This window comes from Mauremys mutica, chromosome 10 (assembly GCF_020497125.1).
Source record: "Mauremys mutica isolate MM-2020 ecotype Southern chromosome 10, ASM2049712v1, whole genome shotgun sequence".
In the NCBI taxonomy this organism is placed as follows: domain Eukaryota; kingdom Metazoa; phylum Chordata; order Testudines; family Geoemydidae; genus Mauremys; species Mauremys mutica.
In genome coordinates, this window is record NC_059081.1 from 50,380,093 (window position 1) to 50,405,677 (window position 25,585).

Below are 25,585 nucleotides of genomic sequence, written 5' to 3' on the forward strand. Positions count from 1 at the left end.
GCAGCCTCTGAGCACACCTACTTGACTGGACCCCACACATGAGTCAAATACAGGATTTTGCCTTCTATGTCTGTCTTCTGATGATTGGCAACCAAGGGCACAAGCACCTTACACACGGTACTGGCTGGGTATATCAGGCCTCTGCAATGCTTAATAGGGGAACAGAAAGGTGCATGAACTCTGATAATGCTTTATTTCTTCCTTGCTTTTTCACTTTTACATTTTTCCCATTAAACTCATATTTCAATCTTTGATTCCTAGCCTCATTTTCTTCTTGTTCAAGTGAATTAGCAGAGAAAAACACTGAGCCTTGGTATTGTGGGAAGGGAAATCCTGTCTTTTCCTGACTATTCATAACAGGCAATTCCATTTTTGTTTCTGTGACCCAGCTCCAATGATAGCAGCGATGCGCTGTCGGACTTCCCTGGGGAGCTTCTAGGTAGCTGAATTTGAGCTTTTATGTAAAGGGGACTAGGACCATTAGCAACCCAAGAACTGCATTTGCAAGGTTTGGTGAATGAACCACACACAAACTAAAATTGTCAGTGTTCACACACTTCTAGTTACTTGATCACCAAGGCCTACAGGTAGCAGTTTCCATGTAACCAATTTATGATGGTGGCATCTAATAGTTAAACTAGGAAACCAGGACTCATTGTTCCTGGCTTTGCCACTGACTTACCATCAGGTTACTTAAATTCTCTGTGCCTTGCTTCAGCCATCTGTGTTGTGAGATCTAATTAGATGTTTGTAAAGAACATTGACCTACTCAGATGAAGCAAGGTGCTATAGAAATGCAAAACAATATACTACTATTAGTAATTATTAAAATAATAGGTTTAGCCAAGAAAAAGGAAGCCTTTAAAACCATGAACCCATATAACCCATATAAGGGTTTAATAAATACCCTTCTATAGGTTTCACTGCTTCATTTCTGCTGTCCATTTCTGGTAAAGGGCTATGAAGTGAACAGTTTTTTTCTAAACACTAATTAGAATCTTTCCTTTAATTCTTTTTTTACACTTTTGTGGTTTTTTCATTCTTAAGCTTTTGAGGCCTATCTTCTCAAATTGTAGCACTAGTTCTAACCAATTTCTTTCCTTCTGGTCTTGCTTATATTAGGAAAAAAAGTTTGTTTTTTAAAACCCTAGTGTAGGCAAGTTATATGTTCACATATTAGCTAGTGTAGGTGGACACCAGGGATTTATTCAAAATGTCAAAACCATGTTTGGAAAGGCTTAACCATGTGTGCAAGTAAGGATATCACTACCCTATAATCAGGGGAGTGATTGCAGTATGTATAGACACATGGTTTGGTCTAGCTATCAGTGAAACTGTGGCAGTATGGACTTCAGTTTGGTCTGTACAAGCCCATCTGAAACCCCTGTGTAATTCAGCCCATGCTGAAATTTGTGCCACTGAGCCTTCACTAGGTACTCATGATAGCTAAATTAAAGCTAGATCAGGTATGTCTATACATGTTACAGTTACACCTGATTGTGGTATAGACATATCCTAAGACAGTCATTGAATCAAGGCTCTAGGACAGGGGTGGGCAAACTACAGCCCAGGGGGCCACATTTGGCCCTTCAGACGTTTTAATCCAGCCCTCAAACTCTCGCTGGGGAGCAGGATCCAGGGCTTGCCCTGCTCCACGCGGCTCCCGGAAGCAGCGGGATGTCCCCCCTTCGACTCCTACATGTAGGGGCAGCTAGGGGGCGCCGCACACTGCCCCCACCCCAAGCAAGTTCCCGGCCAATAGGAGGTGCAGGGGCAGCACCTGTGGACAGGGCAGTGCACAGAGCTGCCTGGCTATGCCTCCACATAGGAACTGGAGGCGGGACATGCCACTGCTTCCAGGAGCTGCTTGAGGCCTGCACCCCTAATCCCCTTCTGCACCCCAACCCACTGCTCTAGCCCTGATCCCCCTCCTGCCCTCTGAGCCCCTCAGTCCCAGCCCAGAGCACTGCCCCAACCCCTCATTCCTAGCCCCACCCCAGAACCTACACCACCAACTGGAGCCCTCACTCCCCACCCCCCTTCCCCAGTTCAGAGCCCCCTCCCACACCTTGAACTCATTTCTGGCCCCACCCCAGAGCCATCACCTCCTCCTGCACCCCAACCCTCAATTTTGTGAGCATTCATGGCCCGCCATACAATTTCCATACTCAGATGTGGCCCTTGCACCAAAAGGTTTGCCCACCCCTATTCTAGGAGGCAGCCGTTTACAGCTCCCTAGGGGCAGCTTTTCTGATAAAACTGGATTCTCAAGGTGTGGGGTTCCCAAACTTTATTGTATTGCAGCTCCCTTCCAGGAATTTTAAAACTTGATGGCTCCTCACAACCAAATAACATTTTTTAACCAAGTCAAGACACTAGCTTCAAGGATATTGACTTAAAGAGTTAAAACACTTTTGCAACTACTTATAGTTTCAAAAAATATGAAGCACCTATCCCTCCCTTCCCCTGTCTGCTGGTGCTGGTCAGCACTGGGAGCCTCACTTTGCCCTTTACTCTAGCGGGGGGGGGCTTTCAATCAAGAGCCTTCCTGTGGGCGCTTCCCCCAGCAGGGAGTCTCTCTGCTGAAGTCCCCACACTCCAGGGGGCACAGAGCGGTCCCAGTGCCTATAGATAAGGTAATTTTAAGCCTAGTTTAATGGTCTCCATCATTAGAAAAGAACAGAGACAGGCATATTAATTCACTCTCTGCCCCCAATACTGGTGGCTTCCCCTCGAGGCCTTGGTAGGGCCCCCGGGAGCCCTGGCTCAGTCTGGGAAATGCAGAGCTAGGCATTGGGCTAGATTGTGGCTTTCCTGCCACACATGCACCACCCAAGGAGGAGCACAGGAGCGGCCTCTATTAACCCCTGTCTTCCTTAAGTCCCTTTCTTCCCCACATCAGCCAGGCCCTTCCTGCGCCCTGCCCCGTTTGTGGCCCACGAGCCCTATTTCCACCTCCCTGCAGATGGCAGGTAAGGGCAGACTAGTTAGGGCAACGGCTTCAAACGTTGCTAGTGAGCATGCGCAAATCACTCGCGCATGCTCAGGGGCAAATATCACGGAGGCATGACTTGTTACTGAGCATGCTCGGAAAGTTCGCGCATGCTCCGTCGCTCCACCGGCCTAGCTGGATGAGCGTAGTTCGTGGCTTTGCGTGTAGTGCGACTGCGTAGTTCGTGGGTTCGGGGCGTTTGAAGGAAGTAGTCGTTCCCCCCGCACGTGGCAGGATTAGGGAAGCGCGAGCCCGTGAGTTTCGCGCCTGACACCGCTGGCAACGGGACACGTAAGGCGGGAATGTCGGGCCGGGAGCCGCGGAGAGAGGAGGAGGGGGCGAAGCTGAACCAGAAGGAGGAGCTGAACCGAAAGGTGGGGGCGGGGCGCGAATGACAGTCGTGCACACGGCCCTCGCGAGACCGGAGGTTCCGGCCTCTTCAGAAGAGAAACTGGTCCAGTTCCGGCTGGGGTCAGTGCGGAGGAGGGAGGCCCCCTGTCGGCTGGGAGGGTGGGGCCCGGTGCGGGAGGTGCGGCAGTGGGGAGGGAGGGGGGCACCAGCATGACGCCATCTTGCTTATTTGGCTTCATCACTACTAGAGCGTTCGCCGTGATGTCACGCTGCCAGGTGTAGCGTCATAATGCCGCCACAGCGAATCAGGGGGTTACATTGGCCCTGAGACTACTTTCAGGGAAACCGTGTGGCATTGGGCGCTTGCTGTGAAAATGGGGGTGCAGGGCAGCAGGACTATAAGGGCGATTACTTCATTTTTACCTGCAGGAAAAAATGAGGGACTCAGTACCACCAAAAAGCAGAGATTTCTTTGGCTTTTTTAAATTTTCACAGTAGAAAAACTTCCACCATAATTTGGCCCTAATTAATGGCCTTAGTGGCTGTGTTAGTAAAGGGCTAAATGGACATATTGGTAGAACTGCTTTGTCATGCCTAGTGTTGATCACTCCAAGCTTGAGATACACGGTCAGGGAATTGTGGCTGAGTAGCTACTCATCCCATACATGCTCCATGGAGACATATAATATTTTAGCCTCTGGAGTTGTCATTCTGGCATTCTTTACAAACACTAAATATTTACTGTAGAGACAGTAATGTCATCAGTCTGTAGTCTGTTAAATCCCAAGGAACCTCCTTCACTTTCCTTTTGTAAATTTACTGCTTCTCCATAGAGTCCTCAGTGGAGGATATTGGTGCAAAATGTGTGTTATGGTTTGATCACCTGAGAGACAGGAATGGGATCAAAGGTGGATTTATGCCAACTTTGTGACTTCCAAATTCTGGAACCAGTTATGGTACTGTTCAGTCCATGGCATAAACTAGAGGAGATGCTGTGCTATTCTTGTTTATGTCAGTTGCCTATGGTTCCAAGGGCCATTCTTGCAGCCTGTAATAGCTCTAATAGTAGAGATTCTTTCGTCTTTTTTCCAACAGTGAATATCAGGGAAAGAAGGTGTGAACAGCTCTGCACTCCAAGGATTCCCCCTGTCCTAGAGGCATTCCCAGGAAATTGACAAAATTGGCTTCACAGTTCTTTGTACTGTTGCGTGCTTCAGAATGACAAAGTTAGAAAAATCATGAAGAAACCCATTTTTTCCCCTGAAAAGAAGAAAATCCCACAAAAAACAGATTTTTCATATGCTGTTGTTGCATTAACCTCAGTGAAATTCTCCTGATTTATACCAGAATAATTCACAATCTAGTTCCTAGCCTGTTCTGTCATCCCTGTTGATTACAAAACATACCATATTTGCCTACATAGTAACCCCATCTACAAGAGTAGTAGGCTTTATTAGGGTCTAGTGCAAAGCTCATTGAAAGCAATAGAAAGACTCCCATTGATTTCAGTAGGCTTTGGAATCAGGCCCTAGATGTGCAGTAGTGATCACATGCAATTGTGGAGAAAAAGATGCAGGTCGTATACAAATTACCTCCCTTCTAAAGCAGGTATTTGAAAATGTGATTTACTCCCTCCTGATTTGCTGGCTCAGACTTCTACAGATACATAGTTTTTGAGATCAAATTAATTTCAGAAAAATTTACTTCGGTTTCTATCAGTCATATGCCCCAGAATATCTTACTGGCTATGTTTATATTGGCTATGGAAACAGCATCTTTCATGTCTCAGTTTACTTTCCATTCTTTACTCCATCACTTTTCTATCTAATTTCTCCTGGACCTGTCAGAATAAGACAAACATTTGCATTTACCTATCTGAAAACATGGGTTGGAGTGTTTAATAGTGGGTTATAACATACTGATTTATCTGTCATAAATCTAGAATTCTGTTATGTTTTTCAGATTAAAGAGCAGAAAGTTGTAGTTGATGAGCTTTCCAACTTGAAGAAGAACCGGGTGAGTGATTACAAAGTGGTTTTTTATCAATTCATCTTTTGCATTAGATAAATCACCTTGTCCGGCTTGTCCTCGTCCGACCTTCCACAAACGCAGGTCGACGCCACACCATTATTTTTTATTACGAGCATGTTCTTTCCATTTCTGGCCAAAGAGTTTTGTCATGGGATCAGCCCCGCGCATTTCTGGTCTGCCCAGCAGTCGCTTGTGGTCTGTGTGGTCTATTGTCTTGCCTGCACACTACATGACCTGCCCATCTCCACTTTGCGTTGTACATCACCTGCACTACATCAGTACCCTCTATATGCCTTCTGATCTCATTCGGTATATTATCACAGAGCGATATCTTGCACATTTGCCTTTCCATTGCTCTCTGGGTGACAGCGAATTTTTCTTCCTCTGCTTTTGTCATTGACCAGCTTTCCACTCCATATATCATTGCTAGCAGAACAGTGGATTTAAACAGTTTTTTCCTTTTTATGCATGGGCAGTTCATCATCAGTTAGAGATGTCTTTATTTTGTTGAAACTTTCCTGCCCCGCCTTTCTCCTCCTCCTGCATTTCCCTTCTAATGAATTGTCTCTGTTCAGCTGCTGACCCAGATAAATACATTTGTCAACGTCCTCGATTACTTTCCCGATGATTCCTGCTTCAAATGCTCATTTCGCATCCGCTTAATCTTTGACATGTTCACTTCCAACCCAATATCATGTGAAAGTGTATGCAGTTACTGCAATTTGTTCTCTAAGAACATAAGAACGGCCATACTGGGTCAGACCAAAGGTCCATCCAGCCCAGTATCTTGTCTACCAACAGTGGCCAGTACCAGCTGCCCCAGAGGGAGTGAACCTAACAGGCAATGATCAAGTGATCTCTCTCCTGCCATCCATCTCAACCCTCTGACAAACAGAGGCTAGGGACACCATTCCTTACCCATCCTGGCTAATAGCCATTAATGGACTTAACAGCCATGAATTTATCTTGTTCTCTTTTAAACCCTGTTATGGTCCTAGCCTTCACAACCTCCTCAGGCAAGGAGTTCCGTAGGTTGACTGTGCGCTGTGTGAAGTAGTACTTCCTTTTATTTGTTTTAAACCTGCTGCCCGTTAATTTCATTTGGTGGCCCCTAGTTCTTACATTATGGGAACAAGTAAATAACTTTTCCTTATTCACTTTCTCCATACCACTCATGATTTTATATACCTCTATCATATTCCCCCTTAGTCTCCTTTTTTCCAAGCTGAAAAGTTCTAGCCTCTTCAATCTCTCCTCAGATGGGACCCGTTCCAAACCCCTAATCATTTTAGTTGCCCTTTTTTGAACTTTTTCTAATGCCAGTATATCTTTTTTGAGATGAGGAGATCACATCTGTACGCAGTATTCAAGATCTGGACATACCACGGATTTATATAAGGGCAATAAGATATTCTCCGTCTTATTCTCTATCCCTTTTTTCATGATTCCTAACATCCTGTTTGCTTTTTTGACTGCCATTGCACACTGCGTGGATGTCTTCAGAGAACTATCCACGACGACTCCAAGATATCTTTCCTGATTAGTTGTTGCTAAATTAGCCCCCATCATATTGTATGTATAGTTGGGGTTATTTTTTCCAATGTGCATTACTTTACATTTATACACATTAAATTTCATTTGCCATTTTGTTGCCCAATCACTTAGTTTTGTGAGATCTTTCTGAAATTCTTCACAGTTTGCTTTGGTTTTGACTATCTTGAGCAGTTTAGTATCGTCTGCAAACTTTGCCACCTCACTGTTTACCCCTTTCTCCAGATCATTTATGAATAAGTTGAATAGGATTGGTCCTAGGACTGACCCTTGGGGGATACCACTTGTTACCCCTCTCCATTCTGAAAATTTACCATTTATTCCTACCCTGTGTTCCCTGTCTTCTAACCAGTTCTCAGTCCATGAAAGGATCTTCCCTCTTATCCCATTACAACTTAATTTACGTAAGAGCCTTTGATGAGGGACCTTGTCAAAGGCTTTCTGGAAATCTAAGTACACTATGTCCACTGGATCCCCCTTGTCCATATGTTTGTTGACCCCTTCAAAGAACTCTAAAAGATTAGTAAGACATGATTTCCCTTTACAGAAACCATGTTGACTTTTGCCCAACAAGTTATGTTCTTCTATGTGTCTGACAATTTTATTCTTTACTATTGTTTCAACTAATTTGCCTGGTACTGACGTTAGACTTGCTGGCCTATAATTGCTGGGATCACCTCTGGAGCCCTTTTTAAATATTGGCATTACATTAGCTATCTTCCAGTCATTGGGTACAGAAGCTGATTTAAAGGACAGGTTACAAACCATAGTTCATAGTTCCGCAATTTTACATTTGAGTTCTTTCAGAACTCTTGGGTGAATGCCATCTAGTCTTGGTGACTTGTTACTGTTAAGTTTATCAATTAATTCCAAAACCTCCATAGTGACACTTCAATCTGTGACAATTCCTCAGATGTGTCACCTACAAAGGACGGCTCAGGTTTGGGAATCTCCCCAACATCCTCAGCCATGAAGACTGAAGCAAAGAATTCATTTAGTTTCTTCACAATGACTTTATCGTCTTTAAGTGCTCCTTTTGTATCTCGATCGTCTAGGGGCCCCACCGGTTGTTTAGCAGGTAGATAAATGAAGGTGGGAAAGCACGAGAAAACAAACACTTCAAAATAGCTGATGCCCACTATCAGTCTGACATTTTTTAAGACAGCATTTAGTTATTGTTATATTGATATTATTAACCTAGTTTACACTCCTTGTCAAAGAAGATTTATTTTCCAGGAAGTGATCACATTCAGTTTTGTGATAGTGATGAAGTGTAGCACATCCTAGATCAAAGTAAAACACTTGAGTGCCCCTTCCAACACATCTCAATGCTTCAAGCCAAAAAGAAGACAACTCTTACTGTACATTTTCTAAGTGGTGAGGGAATTACTCTCCATATTAGATTCAGAACTAAGCTGTGCAGGAATTAGTTTTTATCAGGGGAAATACCAAATTTTTATGTCAAACCCATAATATTTGTCACAAAATTTTGAAGGCAAACGTTGTTTAAAGTTGCTTTTTAAAATAAAAAAGAAGACCTTCTCTGCTGTTATCCTCCTCTATAAATCCCCTGAGTTTTGACCATTATGCAAGAATGGTTGGTGAAGGGCTGTAGATAGAAATGAGAAAACAGATGTTATGTGCACTGATAAGCAAATAAATACTTTCCTTTTCTCTAAGCATAACTTATATTGGCTAAAACTCCAAGATAAAGATGTATAACCTACATGATGGGGAAATATCTGCTCCCATTTTAATATTTAAGAAAAGCAGGACAGCTTTTCCATGACTACTTCAAAATGATTGTGTTCCGATATTTATCAGTCTGATTAATCAGTGTCTAAAGTTCGTAAAAGAAAAATTAATTTAGTTTCTCTTTGGATCAGCACAATTTGTTTTGCCATTAATCATGTCCATCATGTGTGAGATTTTCAGAAGTCCTTACCATTGGCCTAGCTGCTTTCTTTGAAATAAGAGAGATTTACCATTAATTTTGAGGGGAGCAGAGTTAAGCCAATACTGAGCATGTGTGAAAATCCTACCCTATATGCACAAGTTAAAACCTTTTTAAAAATAAAGATAGGGTTAACTATATACAAATGTCATTTGCAAATCATATTTTCAGAGATATCTTATGCGTTACCTACCAACTATCTAATTTCAACAGTGCACAGAAAAAATGATAATCAATGTAAATGGACTTACCTGTTCTTAAAAATAAATCCTTCCAGGTGCAGGTAAATTATGCAGAAACGTGTAAACAATTCCTGACAAAAGCAGAATTAGTTTGAGCCCTGGATAGCTCAGGACTGATAATGGGTCTTTGTCAAATAAGATCCATTTTTTTCTTGGTACAGTTATTGGTGGACATGTTCACATCAGAGTTGGCACCACTGGCTGACTCATTGGCAGTTTCAGCAGAGAGTATGGAAGAGATGGAGGATGGATACTGAAGCACATTGAAGGGGCAGTGTAAGAAAGCATGTACCTGCCACTTCTGGTCTGTGTGTTCTGTGGATAGAGGACTTCAGTCTCCAGGACTCTCCATCTGAAGTTTCACAAACACCCCCCCCCTTTTTTTTTTTTGGAGTGTTTATAGTATGCCAGTTGAGACTGCTATTTCGTGTTTTGGTTAACTGTTCAGGATTAAATGCACAGTAGGTATGATATGAAATCACAAGTTTTGTTCCCTATCACCATGACTGAATACTTCAGTGTAGCTTTGTGTACTTGATGAATATCATGGATACAACTTGATAAAGAATTGTCTTTATGGTATAGTAGAACCTCGTTTTTACAAACCCAGATTTTACAAACCACCAGTTACATGAACCATTTTTCTTGATGGGACAAAGGATCACAACAAAAGAGACGTCAGTGAAGAACAAGTCAACATCCCTTTATATTCTGATGTCTTCAATGTGTTGGAAATTGCTTTGCAGTTGTTTGAAAGACAAGAAAATGATGCAGTGCATCATACTGCAACTTAGGCACTGTACTAATTTTTTTATGTTCAATTTTATGAACTTCTTGACTTTCTGCACTCAGTCTCCAATTAGTTTGTAACATAGAGTCTCTACTGTATATACAATTTATGTTGGGCCAAATCCTGTAGTTTTTAATCAGTCTATTCCAGTGGTTCCCAAACGTTAACAACCTGTGAACCCCTTTCACTAAAATGTCAAGTCTTGCAAACCCCCTCCAAAAAATGAATATTTCAAGGGATTTTCTCCTTTACCTGAGCATAAATTATAAAAGCAGTGATCTTGGAAATATAAAATTTGTTTTTATGACATGCCAATTACACACTATTTGTTATTCATTATTATTTATCATTACAGTATTTTTATTAGAATCAAACGAAACACAGAGACAAAATTTCTTGATACTTTAAATGACTGCTTATTGGAGCAGCTGGTACAGGAACCCACAAGGGGAGAGGCAACTCTCAATTTAGTCCTGAGTGGAGCGCAGGATCTGGTCCAAGAGGTGACTATAACAGGACCGCTTGGAAATAGTGACCATAATATAATAACATTTAACATTCCTGTGGTGGGAAGAACACCTCAACAGCCCAATACTGTGTCATTTAATTAAAGAAAGGGGAACTATGAAAAAATGAGGGGGTTAGTTAAACAGAAATTAAAAGAGGTAAAGTGACTAGAGTGAAATCTTTGCAAGCTGCGTGGACACTTTTCAAAGACACCATAATAGAGGCTCAATTTAAATGTATACCCCAAATTAAAAAACACAGTAAAAGAACTAAAAAAGAGCCACCGTGGCTTAACAACCATGTAAAAGAAGCAGTGAGAGATAAAAGGCATCTTTTAAAAAGTGGAAGTCAGATCCTAGTGAGGTAAATAAAAAGGAGCATAAACACTGCCAAATTAAGTGTAAAAATACAATAAGAAAAGCCAAAAAGGAGTTTGAAGAACAGCTAGCCAAAAACTCAAAAGGTAATAACAAAATGTTTATTAAGTACATCAGAAGCAGGAAGCCTGCTAAATAACCAGTGGGGCCCCTGGACGATCGAGATAGAAAAGGAGCGCTTAAAGACGATAAAGTCATTGCAGAGAAACTAAATTAATTATTTGCTTCAGTCTTTACGGCTGAGGATGTTAGGGAGATTTCCAAACCTGAGCCGGCTTTTGTAAGTCACAAATCTGAGAAATTGTCACAGATTGAAGTGTCACTATGGAGGTTTTGGAATTAATTGAGAAACTTAACAGTAACAAGTCACCGGGACCAGATGGCATTCACCCAAGAGTTCTGAAAGAACTCAAATGTGAAGTTGGGGAACTATTAACTAGGGTTTGTAACCTGTCCTTTAAATCAGCTTCTGTACCCAATGACTGGAAGATAGCTAATGTAATGCCAATATTGAAAAAGGGCTCTAGAGGTGATCCTGGCAATTACAGACCGGTAAGTCTAACTTCAGTACCTGGCAAATTAGTTGAAACAATAGTAAAGAATAAAATTGTCAGACACATAGAAGAACATAACTTGTTGGGCAAAAGTCAACATGGTTTCTGTAAAGGGAAATCATGTCTTACTAATCTATTAGAGTTCTTTGAAGGGGTCAACAAACGTGTCTGTACTGTGTACAGATGTGGTCCTTTCATCTCAAAAAAGATATACTGGCATTAGAAAGGGTTCAGAGAAGGGCAACTAAAATGATTAGGGGTTTAGAATGGGTCCCATATGAGGAGAGATTAAAGAGGCTAGGACTTTTCAGTTTGGAAAAGAGGAGACTAAGGGGGGATATGATTGAGGTATATAAAATCATGAGTGGTGTGGAGAAAGTGAATAAGGAAAAGTTATTTACTTGTTCCCATATTATAAGAACTAGGGGCCACCAGATGAAATTAATGTGCAGCAGGTTTAAAACAAACAAAAGGAAGTTCTTCACACAGCACACAGTCAACCGGTGGAACTCCTTGCCTAAGGAAGTTGTAAAGGCTAGGACTATAACAGGGTTTAAAAGAGAACTGGATAAATTCATGGCTGTTAAGTCCATTAATGGCAATTAGCCAGGATGGTTAAGGAATGGTGTCCCTAGCCTCTGTTTGTCAGAGGGTGGAGATGTATTGCAGGAGAGAGATCACTGATCATTACCTGTTAGGTTAACTCCCCCTGGGGCACCTGGCATTGGCCACTGTCAGTAGGCAGGATACTGGGCTGGATGGACCTTTGGTCTGACCCTGTATGGCCATTTTTATGTTCTTCTGTATTACATTATGAAAACGGCAACACTCTTCCGCAATCTCACTTTTGTAGCTTGTATCACTTTGAATAAGCCTGTTATAAGACAAGGCTCCTGTGTTTCATCAAGGAGTATCAGATGTGAAACAGCATGAAGGTATTTAAGAAGCCAATCCAAAGAGTTCCTCCTACACAAGCATTCGGGGCTTGAGCAGTCCAGACAAACAATGCACATTACAACAAAGCTTAAACTTGTTTTTCATAATAATTTAAACAACAATATTAGCTGCCTATTTAATTTTAAGAACAGCAAAAAATATCCACCTCCCTTTCCATTTCTTAAAAGGAGTCTTGAAGTTTAAATCTCCTCAGTGTGATAGATATGCTTGCTTTGATCTGCTTAGCTCTTGGAAGTCCAGGGGCTCCAGGCTGCTGGCCCCGTGCTGTTCAGGATCCCTGTTCGCCATTAGGGATTTTTTTTCCTGGGAACCCCCTGTAACATTTTGGTTCACGAACCCCAGTTTGGGAACCACTGATCTGTTCTAAACTCTCACTGAAGTTTTGAGTGAGTAGAGGCTCCAGGACACTGTCAGTATAAATGGTAGCCATGTTCCGTTATAGATTTTACAACTATAATATGTGTTGCAAAGAATTAACTTTTTAATATTTTTATCTTTTATCCTACATTTTTTTGTATCACATACATCTATTTTTAGTACAGTGCCTTTTAATGTAGTTTCTTGATGGACACTTGCCATTTAAAAGAATGAGAATTTGTGTGTCCTTTTGGCATCAATACTTTCAGTAATGTCTTATCTAAATTGTTGATTAAAATGTTTAACTTGGCCTGATATTTGCCAATATCATGTTAGCCATTCATACACTTTAAGTATCCATCAACATGTTTACTTTCAATTTAATTTATATTTGAAATAGTGGCACTTGACTCATCATATGTGAGGGAAGAAGAATATAAAATAGCAGTAGGTAACAATGCTGTGGATGGTAAAACCATTGTTTTGATAACACATTAGGCTTCTGCTATGGATTTGTTATTAACATTAACCTATCCCAATTTCCTTCTTATTTTTCAGAAAGTTTACAAACAGCAACCCAATAGCAACATATTCTTTCTTGTAGACAGAACAGAAACACTATCTGAATGCAAAAGTAAGTTCTTAACATACGTTGCCTACCAATATTTAAAGGTGGTATTCGTAACTGAGTAGGATTTCCCATGCAGATCAAAATGAACAATCATAATTTGTTTATTCAAAGCTGTATGATTGCTGTGTTTAATTTGTCTGGATAGGACAGAAGATTAAAGTAATCACAATATTATATATATGTGTGATAAAGTACTTAAAATGAAAAGCTGCCAGTCCTAAAAATGTAGGAAGGGTTGCCCGTAAAAATTATAGTAGATCTAGTGCCCAGTCCTCTGAAATGCAGAGCACCCTCAACTCCTTTCAGGAAGCAATCAGCATCTTGCAGCATTTGGTCCCATATAGGAAGAATAAACCTGTTTGAAAGTAGCATGAGTTAGGGAAGAAAGAAAACTGAAGTTGAACTGGATACCTTAGGGGGCTGGAGGAATGGGCTTTGGGATTATGGAGGTGTGGAGGGTTGAGGATCCAGGACAGAAGCATCTGGAGAATGAGAGAGAGACTTGATGGTTAAATAGAGACCAAGAAGCATCAGTTAGATGAGAAATCTAGGGTCAGGTGTGGAATGAATTCCAGGATGTAAATGAACTTGGTAATTTCTGGACAGAACAAATGGTGCTTGATCTTCATTTCTTAGAGTGTTTTTAGCTAGTTTACACTGAGAAGGCTTTAGTTAAGATAGTTCATTTCAGTTTGTTATGATAGTAAAGTGCAACTCTTATATTGACAGTAGCTAGGAGTTCACCAGGTTCTGATACTGATAAAAGCCTTATATTTAAAAATGCAGTACAATAATAATGACTTAGATTAGAGGGATAGGTTGTAAACTCTTTGGGGCAGGGATTTTTTGTTCTATGCCTGTATAGTGCCCAGCACAATAGGGTCCTGGTCCATGACTGAGACTCTTGGTCTTGGGCACTATAATAATACCAATAATAAAGAATAATTTCGGTGCCTGATAAGTCAGTAGTTACAGCTAATAGCCCAATCAATGCAAATTTAATGATGCACAATTTTAAAGTTCATGTAAACAAAAATGTGCATAAACAATAAGAATATATATCTACATTTGATTATCTTTAAGGGGAGGAAGCTGCAATGGACTGATTTGTGCTATGGTACTGATGTAAACACTTTCATATTTTCTTATGTGTCTTTAAATTTGTGTTTGGACTATTGGCTATAATTACTGACTTATCAGGAACCATTATTATTACTATTTATTATTTGTATTATTGTAGTGCCTAAGAGGCCCAGTCATAGAATCATAGGACTGGAAGGGACCTCAAGAGGTCATCTAGTCCAGTCCCCTGCACTCATGGCCTGACTAAGTATTATTTAGACCATCCCTGACAGGTGTTCGGTAACCTGCTCTTAAAAATCTCCAATGATGGAGATTCCACAACCTTCCTAGGCAATTGATTCCAGTGCTTAACTACCCTGACACTTAGGAATTTTTCCTAATATCCAACCTAAACCTCCCTTGCTGCAATTTAAGCCCATTGCTTTTTGTCCTATCCTCAGTGGTTAAGAAGAACTATTTTTCTCCCTCTTCCTTGAAACAACCTTTTATGTATTTGAAAACTGTTATCATGTCCTCTCTGTCCTCTCTTTTCCAGACTAAACAAACCCAATTTTTTCAGTCTTCCCTCATAGGTCATGTTTTCTAGACCTTTAATCATTTTTGTTGCTCTTCTCTGGACTTCCTCAAATTTGTCCACATCTTTCCTAAAAGGTGGCACCCAGAATTGGACACAATACTTCAGTTGAGGCCTAATCAGCGTGGACTAGAGCGGAGGAATTAGTTCTCGTGTCTTGCTTACAACATTCCTACTAGTACATCCCAGAATGATGTTTCCTTTTTTTTGCAACAGTGTTACACTGTCGACTCATATTTAGCTTGTGGTCCACTATGACCCCCAGATCTCTTTCCGCAGTGTTCCTTGCTAGGCAGTCATTTCCTATTTTGTACGTGTGCAACTGATTGCTCCTTCCTAAGTGGAGTATTTTGCATTTGTCCTTATTGAATTTCATCCTATTTACTTCAGACCATTTCTCCAGTTTGTCCAGATCATTTTGAATTATAATCCTATCTTCCAAAGCTCTTGCAACCCCTCCTAGCTTGGTATCGTCCGCAAACTTTATAAATGTACTCTCTATGCCATTATCGAAATCATTGATGAAGATATTGAACAGAACTGGACCCAGAACTGATCTCTGCGGGACCCCACTCATTATGCCCTTCCAGCATGACTGTGAAGCACTGATAACTACTCGCTGGGACCAGTTTTCCAACCTGTTATGCACCCTCCTCATAGTAGCTCCATCTAGGTTGCATTTCCCTAGTTTGTTTATGAGGTCATGCAAGACAGTATCAAAAGCTTTACTAAAGTCAAGATATACCACGTCTACTGCTTCCTCCCCATCCACAAAGCTTGTTACCCTGTCACAGAAAGCTATCAGGTTTGACACAATTTTGTTCTTGACATATCCATGCTGACTGTTACTTACCACCTTATTATCTTCTCAGTATTTGCAAATTGATTGCTTTATTATTTGCTGCATCTCTTTCCAAGTACAGAAGTTAAGCTGACTGGTCTGTAATTCCCTGGGTTGTCCTTATTTCCCTTTTTATAGATGGGCACTATATTTGCCCTTTTCCAGTCTTCTGGAATCTCTCCCGTCTTGAATGGCTTTTCAAAGATAATTGCTAATGGCTCAGATATCTCCTCAGTCAGCTCCTTGAGTATTCTAGGATGCATTTCATCAGGCCCTGGTGACTTGAAGACATCTAACTTGTCTAAGTAATTTTTTAACTTGTTCTTTCCCTATTTTATCCTCTGATTCTACCTCATCTTCACTAGCATTCACTTTGTTAGATGTCCAATCACCAACCTTCTTGGTGAAAACCAAAACGAAGTCATTAAGCCCCTCTGCCATTTGCACATTTTCTGTTATTGTTTTTGCCCCCTCATTGAGTAACGGGCCTACCCTGTCCTTGGTCTTCCTCTTGCTTCTAATGTATTTGTAGAATGTTTTTTTGTTATACATTATGTCTCTAGGTAGTTTGATCTCGTTTTGTGCCTTGGCCTTTCTAATTTTGTCCCTACATATGTATGTTATGTTTATATTCATCCTTTGTAATTTGACCAAGTTTCCACTTTATGTAGTAGTCTTTTTTGAGCTTCCGATCATTGAAGATCTCCTGGTTAAGCCAGGGTGGTCTCTTGCCATACTTCCTATCCTTCCTATGCAATGGGATAATTTGCTCTTATGCCCTTAATAATGTCTTTTGAAAAACTGCCAACTGTCTTCAGTTGTTTTTCCCCTTAGACTTGCTTCCCATGGGATCTTACCTACCAACTCCCTGAGTTTACTGAAGTCTGCCTTCTTGAAATCCATTGACTTTATTTTGCTGTTCTCTCTCCTACTACACCTCTACCCCTACATAACTCTGTCCTCGGGAGCCAAAAAATCTTACTGTGTTATAGGTGAAACTGCGTTATATCAAACTTCCTTTGATCTGCCGGAGTGCGCAGCCCTGCCCCCTCCCCCCCCCCCCCCCCCCCCGAGCGCTGCTTTACCACATTCTATCCAAATTCGTGTTATATCGGGTTGCGTTATATTGGGGTATTAAGGTATATTCCATACTTCTCGCATTAGTATACAGATCTAAGCTACTGATCTGATTTCCCCCACCGCCAGTTCTGTCTTTTCTCTCCCTTATCCCTGCTATAAGAAACCCATGCTCCACCCAAATTCTGATCCTTCTCTCAGGTCCCCATGTTTTTTACTTACTTGTGGGCTTTGGTCACCTGCCCCCTTCAAACCTAGTTTAAAGCCCTCCTCGCTAGGTTAGCCAGTCTGTATCCAAATATGCTCTTCCCCTTCCTCGATAGGTGTACCCCATCTCTGCTTAGCAGTCTTCCTTCCTGGAACTGCATCCTGTGGTCAAGGAAGCCAAAGCCTTCCTGACGACATCATCTTCGCAGACAGGCATTCACCTCCAGGAGGCATCTGTCTCTGCCTGGGCCCCTACCCTTGACCGGAAGGATCAAAGAGAACACCACCTGTGCTCCCAACTCCTTCACCCTTATTCCCAGAGCCCTGTAGTCACTTCTGATCTGCTGAGGGTCATACCTCACAGTATCATTAGTGCCCACATGGATGAGTAGCATGGGGTAGTAGGGGAGCATGGGGATGATCCTTGACAATCCCTCCGTAACATCTCGGATACGGGCCCCTGGCAGGCAGCATACCTCCTGGGATGCCATGTCAGGATGACAGATGGGTGCCTCCAACCCCCTCAGAAGAGTCACCAACCACCACTACCCTACGTTTCCTTCGGGGAGTGGTGGCTGCGATCCTCCCAGCCTTGGAAGTATATGGCATTTCCTCCTCCACTTTTGGGGGTGACTGCTCATCGCTCGTTGCCAGGGCAGCATATCAGTTTTCCATCACCATCGTGGGTGGGTTGGGAGTAGGGATGGAGCACTGCCTGCTGCCAAAAGTAACCAGGAGCCAGTGTCCTCCCTGTGACAGAGCCATATCCTCCTCCCTCGGTGGTGTGACATCAGTCTTCTGTAGCTGTATAGTGTCCTCAGCCTTGGATGTCTCCCTATGAATACTCTCAAGGAATTGGGCACGGATGCTCCTCAGCGTAGCCACCTCCTCCTGTAGCTCTCCCACCGACTTCCTGAGAGATTCCACCAGCAGGCACCTTTCACACTGGATGGTCCCCCCCAGCCTGGCTTTCTGTGAGTGGGAAATGCAGGCCCCAATCTCAGGAAATCCACACCAGGATCTGGGTAGAGGCATCCATGGTTAGGTTGTCTGCTGGATACAGGCTCAGGTGGAGGAGACAGGAGCAATGCTAGCAATGGCGATGTGGCCCTTCCTAACCATAGGGATTTTATTTCGTCTCCCTCCCACAAACCCCTTCTCAAACTCCTCTGTTTGTGATCCTCTCGTCGCTAGCTTCCCTTGGTCACTTAGTCTTTGGCTTTTAAGGCCTTCTCTCCTACGTCAGCCCTACCCCCTCATTAATCTCATAGGGGCAGGTGATCACGAGGCTGATCAAGGATGAGCCAGGGAACAAAGGCTCAAACGGTCTCCAGACACACAATCCCAACTGACCCTGCAACTGAAATAACCTGAAAGAGAAAGAAAAAACACAAGCAGCCAAACAAACTCACTCACCCCAAGATTAGTACTCGCACCTTGTTTGTTCAGCAGGGGGATCGCCCCTTCTCAAACTGTCCTGTTTGCGGTCCCCTGTTCGCTAGTTCCCCTTGATTGCTTAGCCTCTGGCTTTTAAGGCCTTCATGGACCAGGATCCTGTTGTGCTAGGCACTGTACAAATATAGACCAGAAAGACAGTTCCTGCCCCAAAGAGCTCACTGTCTATCCCTCTAAGTCATTTGTATTCTATCACATTTATTATTATTTATTTTTAATAATTATTAATTTATTAATTAAATTTATTGATTTATTAAAATAATTTTCAATGATTATTTATTTCCTCTTTTCTTTTATGCAGACACATTAGATGACCTGAAGAAGGCACATCAGGAGATAGAAAATTCAGAGAAGACCAAAATCAGGAAATAGACCATTTAAATTCTACATAGCAATGTGTGGCATTTGTTGTGTTGTCAGCTTGTCTGTTCAGCACACTGTTGGTGGGTTCTTCAAAGATGATCTGCTGTGCAACCTTAGAAGAAGAGGACCTAATAGCAGCCAGCATCTGATAAAGACTGTGTCTGATCTCTCCTACCAGTGTTTGTTTTCTGGCCATATACTTCACTTGAGGGGATTGATGACTCCCCAGCCTCTGACAGACATTGATAACAATGTGTTTCTTTGGAATGGAGAAGTCTTCAATGGAATTCACGTAGGGACAGTAGAGAATGACACTCAAGTTATGTTTCATCATCTTTCATTATGTAGTAGTGAATCTGATATTTTGTCACTCTTCTCATCTGTTCGGGGTCCATGGTCTTTTATTTATTATCAAGCATCTAGACACTACTTGTGGTTTGGTAGGGATTATTTTGGTCGTCGTAGTTTGTTGTGGCAGTTTAATAATGAGCTAGACAGGGCTCTCTGTCTGTCGTCGGTAAGTGCTCTTTCTGAATCTGATAACCAATGGCAGGAAGTTCCAGCATCTGGAATTTACAAAATCGATCTCAAGGCCTGTGCTATATCTGAATCTTTGGTTTTAATATTATATCCCTGGAAATACCATTCCAGAGAAAATGCAATAGAAGAAACATTCCTCAGTGGCTTGGATCAGATTTCAAAAGATTTACCTGCCTATGTGTCTCTTACGATGAGTGAGTCAAAACTTTCTCTAATAACACCAGTTGTTCCTTTAAATAGGACAGTTCCTGAAACTTCAGTTGACTCTCATTGCCCTAATATTACTAATAGTTTAGTTACTGTAGAAGATCTTCATGGATTTCTTGCAGAAGAGCACAAGAAGAAATTGGTCCATCAGCTTATTGATGTTTTAAGTGAAGCAGTAAAGAGACGTGTTTTATATCTGTTTAGAGATACAGATGAGCTAACAGGAGAAATTCTGAGTATACCTACCAAGAAAGCACATGTTGCAATACTGTTTTCTGGTGGCATTGATTCTATGCTTATTGCAACCCTAGCTGATCGACATATTCCTTCGGAGGAACCAATTGATCTTCTTAATGTAGCCTTCATGATTAAAGAACAGACTGAACAAAGCAAGCAGAAAAAACAACATGAATTGCATTCTTGTCAGGAATGCTTTAAAAAACTTGATACTACACTTGTTGATAACTTGTCTCGCTTCAATGTGCCTGACAGAATCACTGGCAGGGCAGGACTGGAAGAACTAGAGACTATTAATCCTTCAAGAACTTGGAATTTTGTGGAAATTAATGTTACACTTGAGGAACTGAAAAGAATGAGACAACAGCGCATAAGCCACTTAGTTTATCCATTGGATACTGTTCTGGATGACAGCATTGGTTGTGCAGTTTGGTTTGCTTCCAGGGGAGAAGGTTTTATTACTACCCAGGGGGATGTAAAACCATATAAAAGTTCTGCAAAGGTATAAGATCTTCTTTGTCTGTCTTATACTTGGTCAATAAAAATAAGTATAGTGCAATTTAGCTTCAATAGTCAGTACAGAATAAATATCCAAGGTCACTGGAATATAAGTAAATTTTGCAGTTGTTATAAGTGCGTAACTGTCTGCAGTTCCAAAAATGCAGGACTTCTGCATTCAGTTCCTTGGCATGGAATTATTCTATTCCGTAAGCTTGAGTATACAGCAGTAGAACTGGGAAAGGCAGTACCTTCAGCCTGAAATATTCAATTTTTGAATTGACGTAGTAGAGAAGAATTGTACCATCAGATCCAGCCTAAACAGATTTGAAATATTTAAATCTGCAGAAAATTTAGTTAATCAGCTTTGTTTTGTGCTGGTAGCCCACAAACCAGTAATTCCCACAATATCATTATTTGGGTTGGTATGTGCCCAAAAAATTGCTATTACTATTGAGGGGAGAGGATTGTTTTTTGAAGGCTTCCGACATATTTTAAACAGTCATTTAAAGAGCAACTTTTCCCCTGTGTCCACCTGATATTTTTCTTGCTGTTTTGAAGGGGGCAACTTCTTTCAGTAATTTGATAGCCACTTCAAGAATTCTTTTCTTTCCTCCCATTTGTCTTTGGTAGCTAGGATGGAGAAAGAATTAATGTTTTTTTTAAATAATGCTGCATATTTGGAGTTCACTTCTGCATCATCTTGGAGATTTATACTATTTGCTGCCAGTTAATGGGAATGTTTTAAATGGTTGGAGTCAAATAATAAAGGATTTAAAGCACAGTTGAATGGATTTTGCTTTATTTTTAGATTGTGCTACAACCTATAATGGCTTATCCATCAGAGTGGATCACCTAAAGATGTGGATACTGGTTTTATTTTAGTTGTCTTTTAAGTGACGTGATTTACTTAGCAGTTTTTCTCAATTTTTCAAAAAGTTCAAATTATTTTTTCCCTAAATAGGCTGAAATGGTTTACTATAACAGAGCAGGTTTTTTGTTTTTCTTTAATGAGTTAAAGCCTGAGGGTATACTGTTCAGGTCTGATCCTGCTCCAATTTAAATCAGAGTTCCCAGTGACTTCAATGGGAACATGATCAGGCCCTATAAAAATTAATAAATGCAGGCTTATTCTATTATGTTAATCTAACTGTGTTTGAATATATTTATTGGGTTTATTTTCAGATTGTTACAGTTGAATATTTTGAGAATTTATAACATGTTTTCCCCTCTTTAATTAGAGTTCCTAGATAAATAATAAAATACCACTTTTTATACTCTTCTGTAGGTTGTGCTTACAGGAATTGGAGCAGATGAGCAGCTTGCAGGCTATTCCCGACATCGTGTTTGCTTCAGAAAATATGGTTTAGATGGCTTGAATAAGGAACTAGGAATGGAGCTGGCTCGCATTTCTTCTAGAAATCTTGGCCGGGATGACAGGATTATTGGAGATCATGGAAAAGAAGCAAGGTAGCACTGTTTTAACATGCAGCAAATCGTTTCAACTCAGAACTCCATTTCTAGCACTGCAGTGGAATTTTAAATCAAAATTGTCGTGTCTTAATTTTTTTAAAATTCCATGAGAACATTTGTTGTGTGTGTACAGACATTGGGCCTGTACTAATTTAAAGTGCTTACAGTACCCCTTAAGAAGACATAGCAACTTGAAAATCACATTTTCACCTGAAAGTTTTACTTCCAGTCTCGTGTTAGTATGATGACATTACTCTCACATTTGCACAATGGCTATTGGCCAGGATGGGCAGGAATGGTTTCCCTAGCCTCTGTTTGCCAGAAGCTGGGATTGGGTGACATTCCCTTTGGGGCACCTGCCATTGGCCACTGTTAGAGGACAGGATACTGGGCTTGATGGACCTTTGGTCTGACCCAGTAGGGCCATTCTTATGTGATAGGTATAGTGAGTTTGTGTGGCTGGTTGGGAGTTACTGTTGGAAAACAGGAGTTCTTAGGGTCTCATACACTTTCCCCCAGGTTTAGTATAACAGGAACAGCAGCAGCAAAGCTTAAACTGAAGAGGCAGCAGACAGATATGTCCAGAGGGAGGAAGGAGATGCCTGAGCATTTTTGGTGTTGCTCTTGGCCCAACAGACTTCTAAACCTCAGGAAGGGAGCAGAATTTTTTTTTAATCCATACATGCTGTTAGGTGTTCTTATAGAAACCTGAATTATTTAGTTGATTTTGTCACTTTATAGGGGATCATTCATTGTTCTGCATAAAGTCTACATAATCTGGTTTTGTATGGGGAACTAAGTGATGACTTTAGAGAAATGCAATCCACACACTCTACCCACCACATAGGCTGTGGGATTGCAATACATGCAACTTCTTGCAGCCATTATTCCTGACTGTGAAACAGCAGCGGCTGCCCTTCCACACCTCTCCACTAGAGTTCCTAACCATTAGATTGGTATAGCCTAGATTGGGGTGGGCAAACTTTTTGGGCCGAGGGCCACATCTGGGTGGGGAAATTGTATGCAGGGCCAGGGCAGGGTGTTGGGGTGTGAGAGGGAGTGTGGCGTGTTGGAGGGGGTGCAGTGCAGTGCAAAGAATTGGGGCAGAGGAAGGGTGTAGGGTGCATGAGGGGGCTCAGGGAAGAGGGTTGGGATGCAGGAGGGGTGTGGAGTGCAGGAGGAGGCTCAGGGCAGGGGTGCAGGAGGGGTGTGGACTGCGGGAGGGGGCTCAGGGCAGGAGGTTGGGGTGCAGGAGGGGCATGGGATGTGGCAGGGGGTTGGGGTGCACAGCGGTGCAGGGTGCAGCAGGAAGCTCAGGGCAGGAGGGGTGTGAGATGTACCTGGGGGCTTAGGGCAGGGAGTTGGGGGGCGGGCTGCAGGAGTGGTTCAGGCTCTGGCCCAGCACTGTTTACCTAAAGCGGCTCTGGGGTGGCAACGGCACGCAATGGGGGCAGGGCAGGCTCCCTGCATGCCTGCCCTGTCCCCGGCCCCGCACCACTCCAGGAAGCCCTGCAGCCCCTGGAGGAGGGGAGGCGGAGGGCTCCGCGTGCACTGCCCTTGCTGCACCTCCAGGTACCTCCCCTGAAGCTCCCATTGGCCACGGTTCCCCGTTCCTGGCCCATGGGAGCTGCGGGGGGGGGGGGGGAAGGCAGTGCCTGGAGGCAAGGGCAATGCACGGAGCCCTCTGTCGCCTCCTCCCTCCCCCAGGGCTTCAGGGACATGGTGCCGACCGCTTCTGAGAGCAGTGCGGGGCCCACGGCACTCCCCTGGCCTAGATTCAGTAGCCCCACTTTAATTTACACAGAAACAAAACATCTCCTTTCATGCCTGTTTGACCCACCTAATCATCCCACCATTGGAGTTAAGTGATAGTCTGGAGGTTTTTGCATATTAACTCTGCACTGGGGAGAATTTCTTTCTGTATAGTAAACTGAAAAAATTGATCTTAGGTCACCAATCGTGATTTTGTGACTAGCAGAAAATGTGTAATATCTTGGGCCAGGGGGAGTGACCTATGGAGTTATAAATCTATGATACATGTGAAAGGATCTTTAAGAAGGAAGTACCTTTTTAGCAAAGTAAAAACTGACAGTAGGCATTTAAATTTTTGTGATTTTTTTTTTCCCCTTTAGCATGATGTCACAGAATTTTCAGTCTAAATATGTTTTGTTTCATAGAATCATAGATTATTAGGCTTGGAAGGGACCTCAGGAGGTAATTTAGTCCAACCCCCTGCTCAAAGCAGGACCAGTCCCCAACTGGCCCTCTGAAGGATTGACCTCACAATCCTGGGTTTAGCAGGCCAATGCTCAAACCACTGAGCTATCCCAGTGTAGCTGTAGATTAAGGTTAACATTTAAAAATCCTCTGATCTTGGAAAACATTCTATTTATAAACAACCCTGCACCTACATCATTTATGTTTTCTCTCTTCCATGTATCTTTATTGGTGGTGACGAGAGCTGTGCATAAAAACAGAAATTCTGTCATTTGCTCCTATTTAAGTACAAATTATTTTTCTTGGGCAAGACTTTTAAAACTTCAAATCAGATAAGTTTTAAAAGAAGTTTCTTATTGTGTATTGCTGTTTCAGTCTTTTATGTCCCCAAGACTCCACAACACTTCTGTTTTTCCACACCACATTAACACCAAGATTTATGTTGCATCTCCTAGGAATGGATATTGGCTTGAAAGTCCAAATTTTCTACAGATCACTATAGTGTGAATTGAGTATTCTAAAAGCAGTTGTCTCGTACACTACACATTTGTTTGAGTTTAAATGTTGTCAAGGTAACAGTTTTTCACAATATTTTCTGTTTAGATTTCCTTTCCTAGATGAAGATGTTGTTTCGTTTCTTAACTCTCTGCCTGTTTCGGAAAAAGCAGACTTGACTCTACCTCGAGGAATTGGTGAGAAATTACTTTTGCGCCTGGCAGCTAAGGAGCTTGGCCTCACGGCCTCTACTATTCTGCCAAAGAGGGCCATGCAGTTTGGAACCCGGATTGCAAAAATGGAAAACAGCAGTGAAAAGGCATCTGATAAATGCAGCAGACTTCAGTCAGTTTCAGTAGACTAACTTATGAGGCTGCAATTGAAGGTTTGTTCACAGCACATCTTATGGGAAATTTATGGTTAAAATTTTGTATTTTATTATGTGTGGATATTCAATAAATCCTCAACATTTTTGAATTGTGTTTTATCTACTGGTTTTAATCAGTTTAACTGTAATTACACCTTGTACTGTATATCACATACATTCTGTTCTTTTATCAATATTGCATTGTCCATTTGAAATGTACTCTACATTTAACATTTTAATTGTGTTAGTATTATATATTTTAAAAATGAAACTCTCTAAGAAATTCTTAGTTCAAGATACTAAAAAGTCCATGTCAGAACAGTGATTGTTAGGATTAGGGAAAAGTCAAGATTTAATACAAGTAATATAATTCTCATCTGGTTTATAATATAGAGAGATACTCATAAAATGAATGTCTATATCACTATTGTTTAGCAGTGATGTGATGGTAAGAAAGTATTATGAACAATGTACATCATACAAATCCATGTTTCTTCCATTGTAACTTTATTTTATTTGTTTTACAATGACACCCATCCTGATTAGGATAGACCAGGGGTCGGCAACCTATGGCACGGGTGCCGAAGGCGGAACGCGAGCTGATTTTCAGTGGCACTCACACTGCCTCGGTCCTGGCCACTGGTCCGGGGGGCTCTG

General features: G+C 41.8%; 2 protein-coding genes across 14 annotated transcripts in view; both read left to right on the forward strand.

The window, feature by feature from the left end:
* Positions 1 to 3,093: 3,093 nt before the first annotated feature.
* Positions 3,094 to 25,038, forward strand: ASNSD1 (asparagine synthetase domain containing 1). Of its 6 annotated transcripts, none has more exons than XM_045032241.1 (6): positions 3,094 to 3,366; positions 5,306 to 5,359; positions 13,222 to 13,297; positions 18,833 to 20,380; positions 21,665 to 21,846; positions 24,670 to 25,038. In XM_045032241.1, exons 4-6 carry the CDS (start codon positions 18,926 to 18,928, stop codon positions 24,923 to 24,925), a joined length of 1,893 nt encoding a protein of 630 aa, XP_044888176.1. In that variant the 5' UTR covers positions 3,094 to 3,366; positions 5,306 to 5,359; positions 13,222 to 13,297; positions 18,833 to 18,925; the 3' UTR covers positions 24,926 to 25,038. The 6 variants fall into 6 exon arrangements, with proteins under 6 accessions (XP_044888176.1, XP_044888180.1, XP_044888181.1 ...); XM_045032242.1 differs by having other exon boundaries at positions 3,097 to 3,246; XM_045032243.1 differs by lacking the exon at positions 3,094 to 3,366 and adding an exon at positions 3,398 to 3,463.
* The window catches only part of ANKAR (ankyrin and armadillo repeat containing), a 58,935-nt gene continuing 58,159 nt past the window's right edge, over positions 24,810 to 25,585 (forward strand). For all 8 annotated transcript variants that reach the window (XM_045032228.1, XM_045032233.1, XM_045032235.1 and 5 more), the window contains exon 1: positions 24,810 to 24,946. In XM_045032228.1, coding sequence (XP_044888163.1) covers positions 24,929 to 24,946 — 18 coding nt within the window. In that variant the 5' untranslated portion in view covers positions 24,810 to 24,928. The remainder of the gene's footprint in view (positions 24,947 to 25,585) is intronic.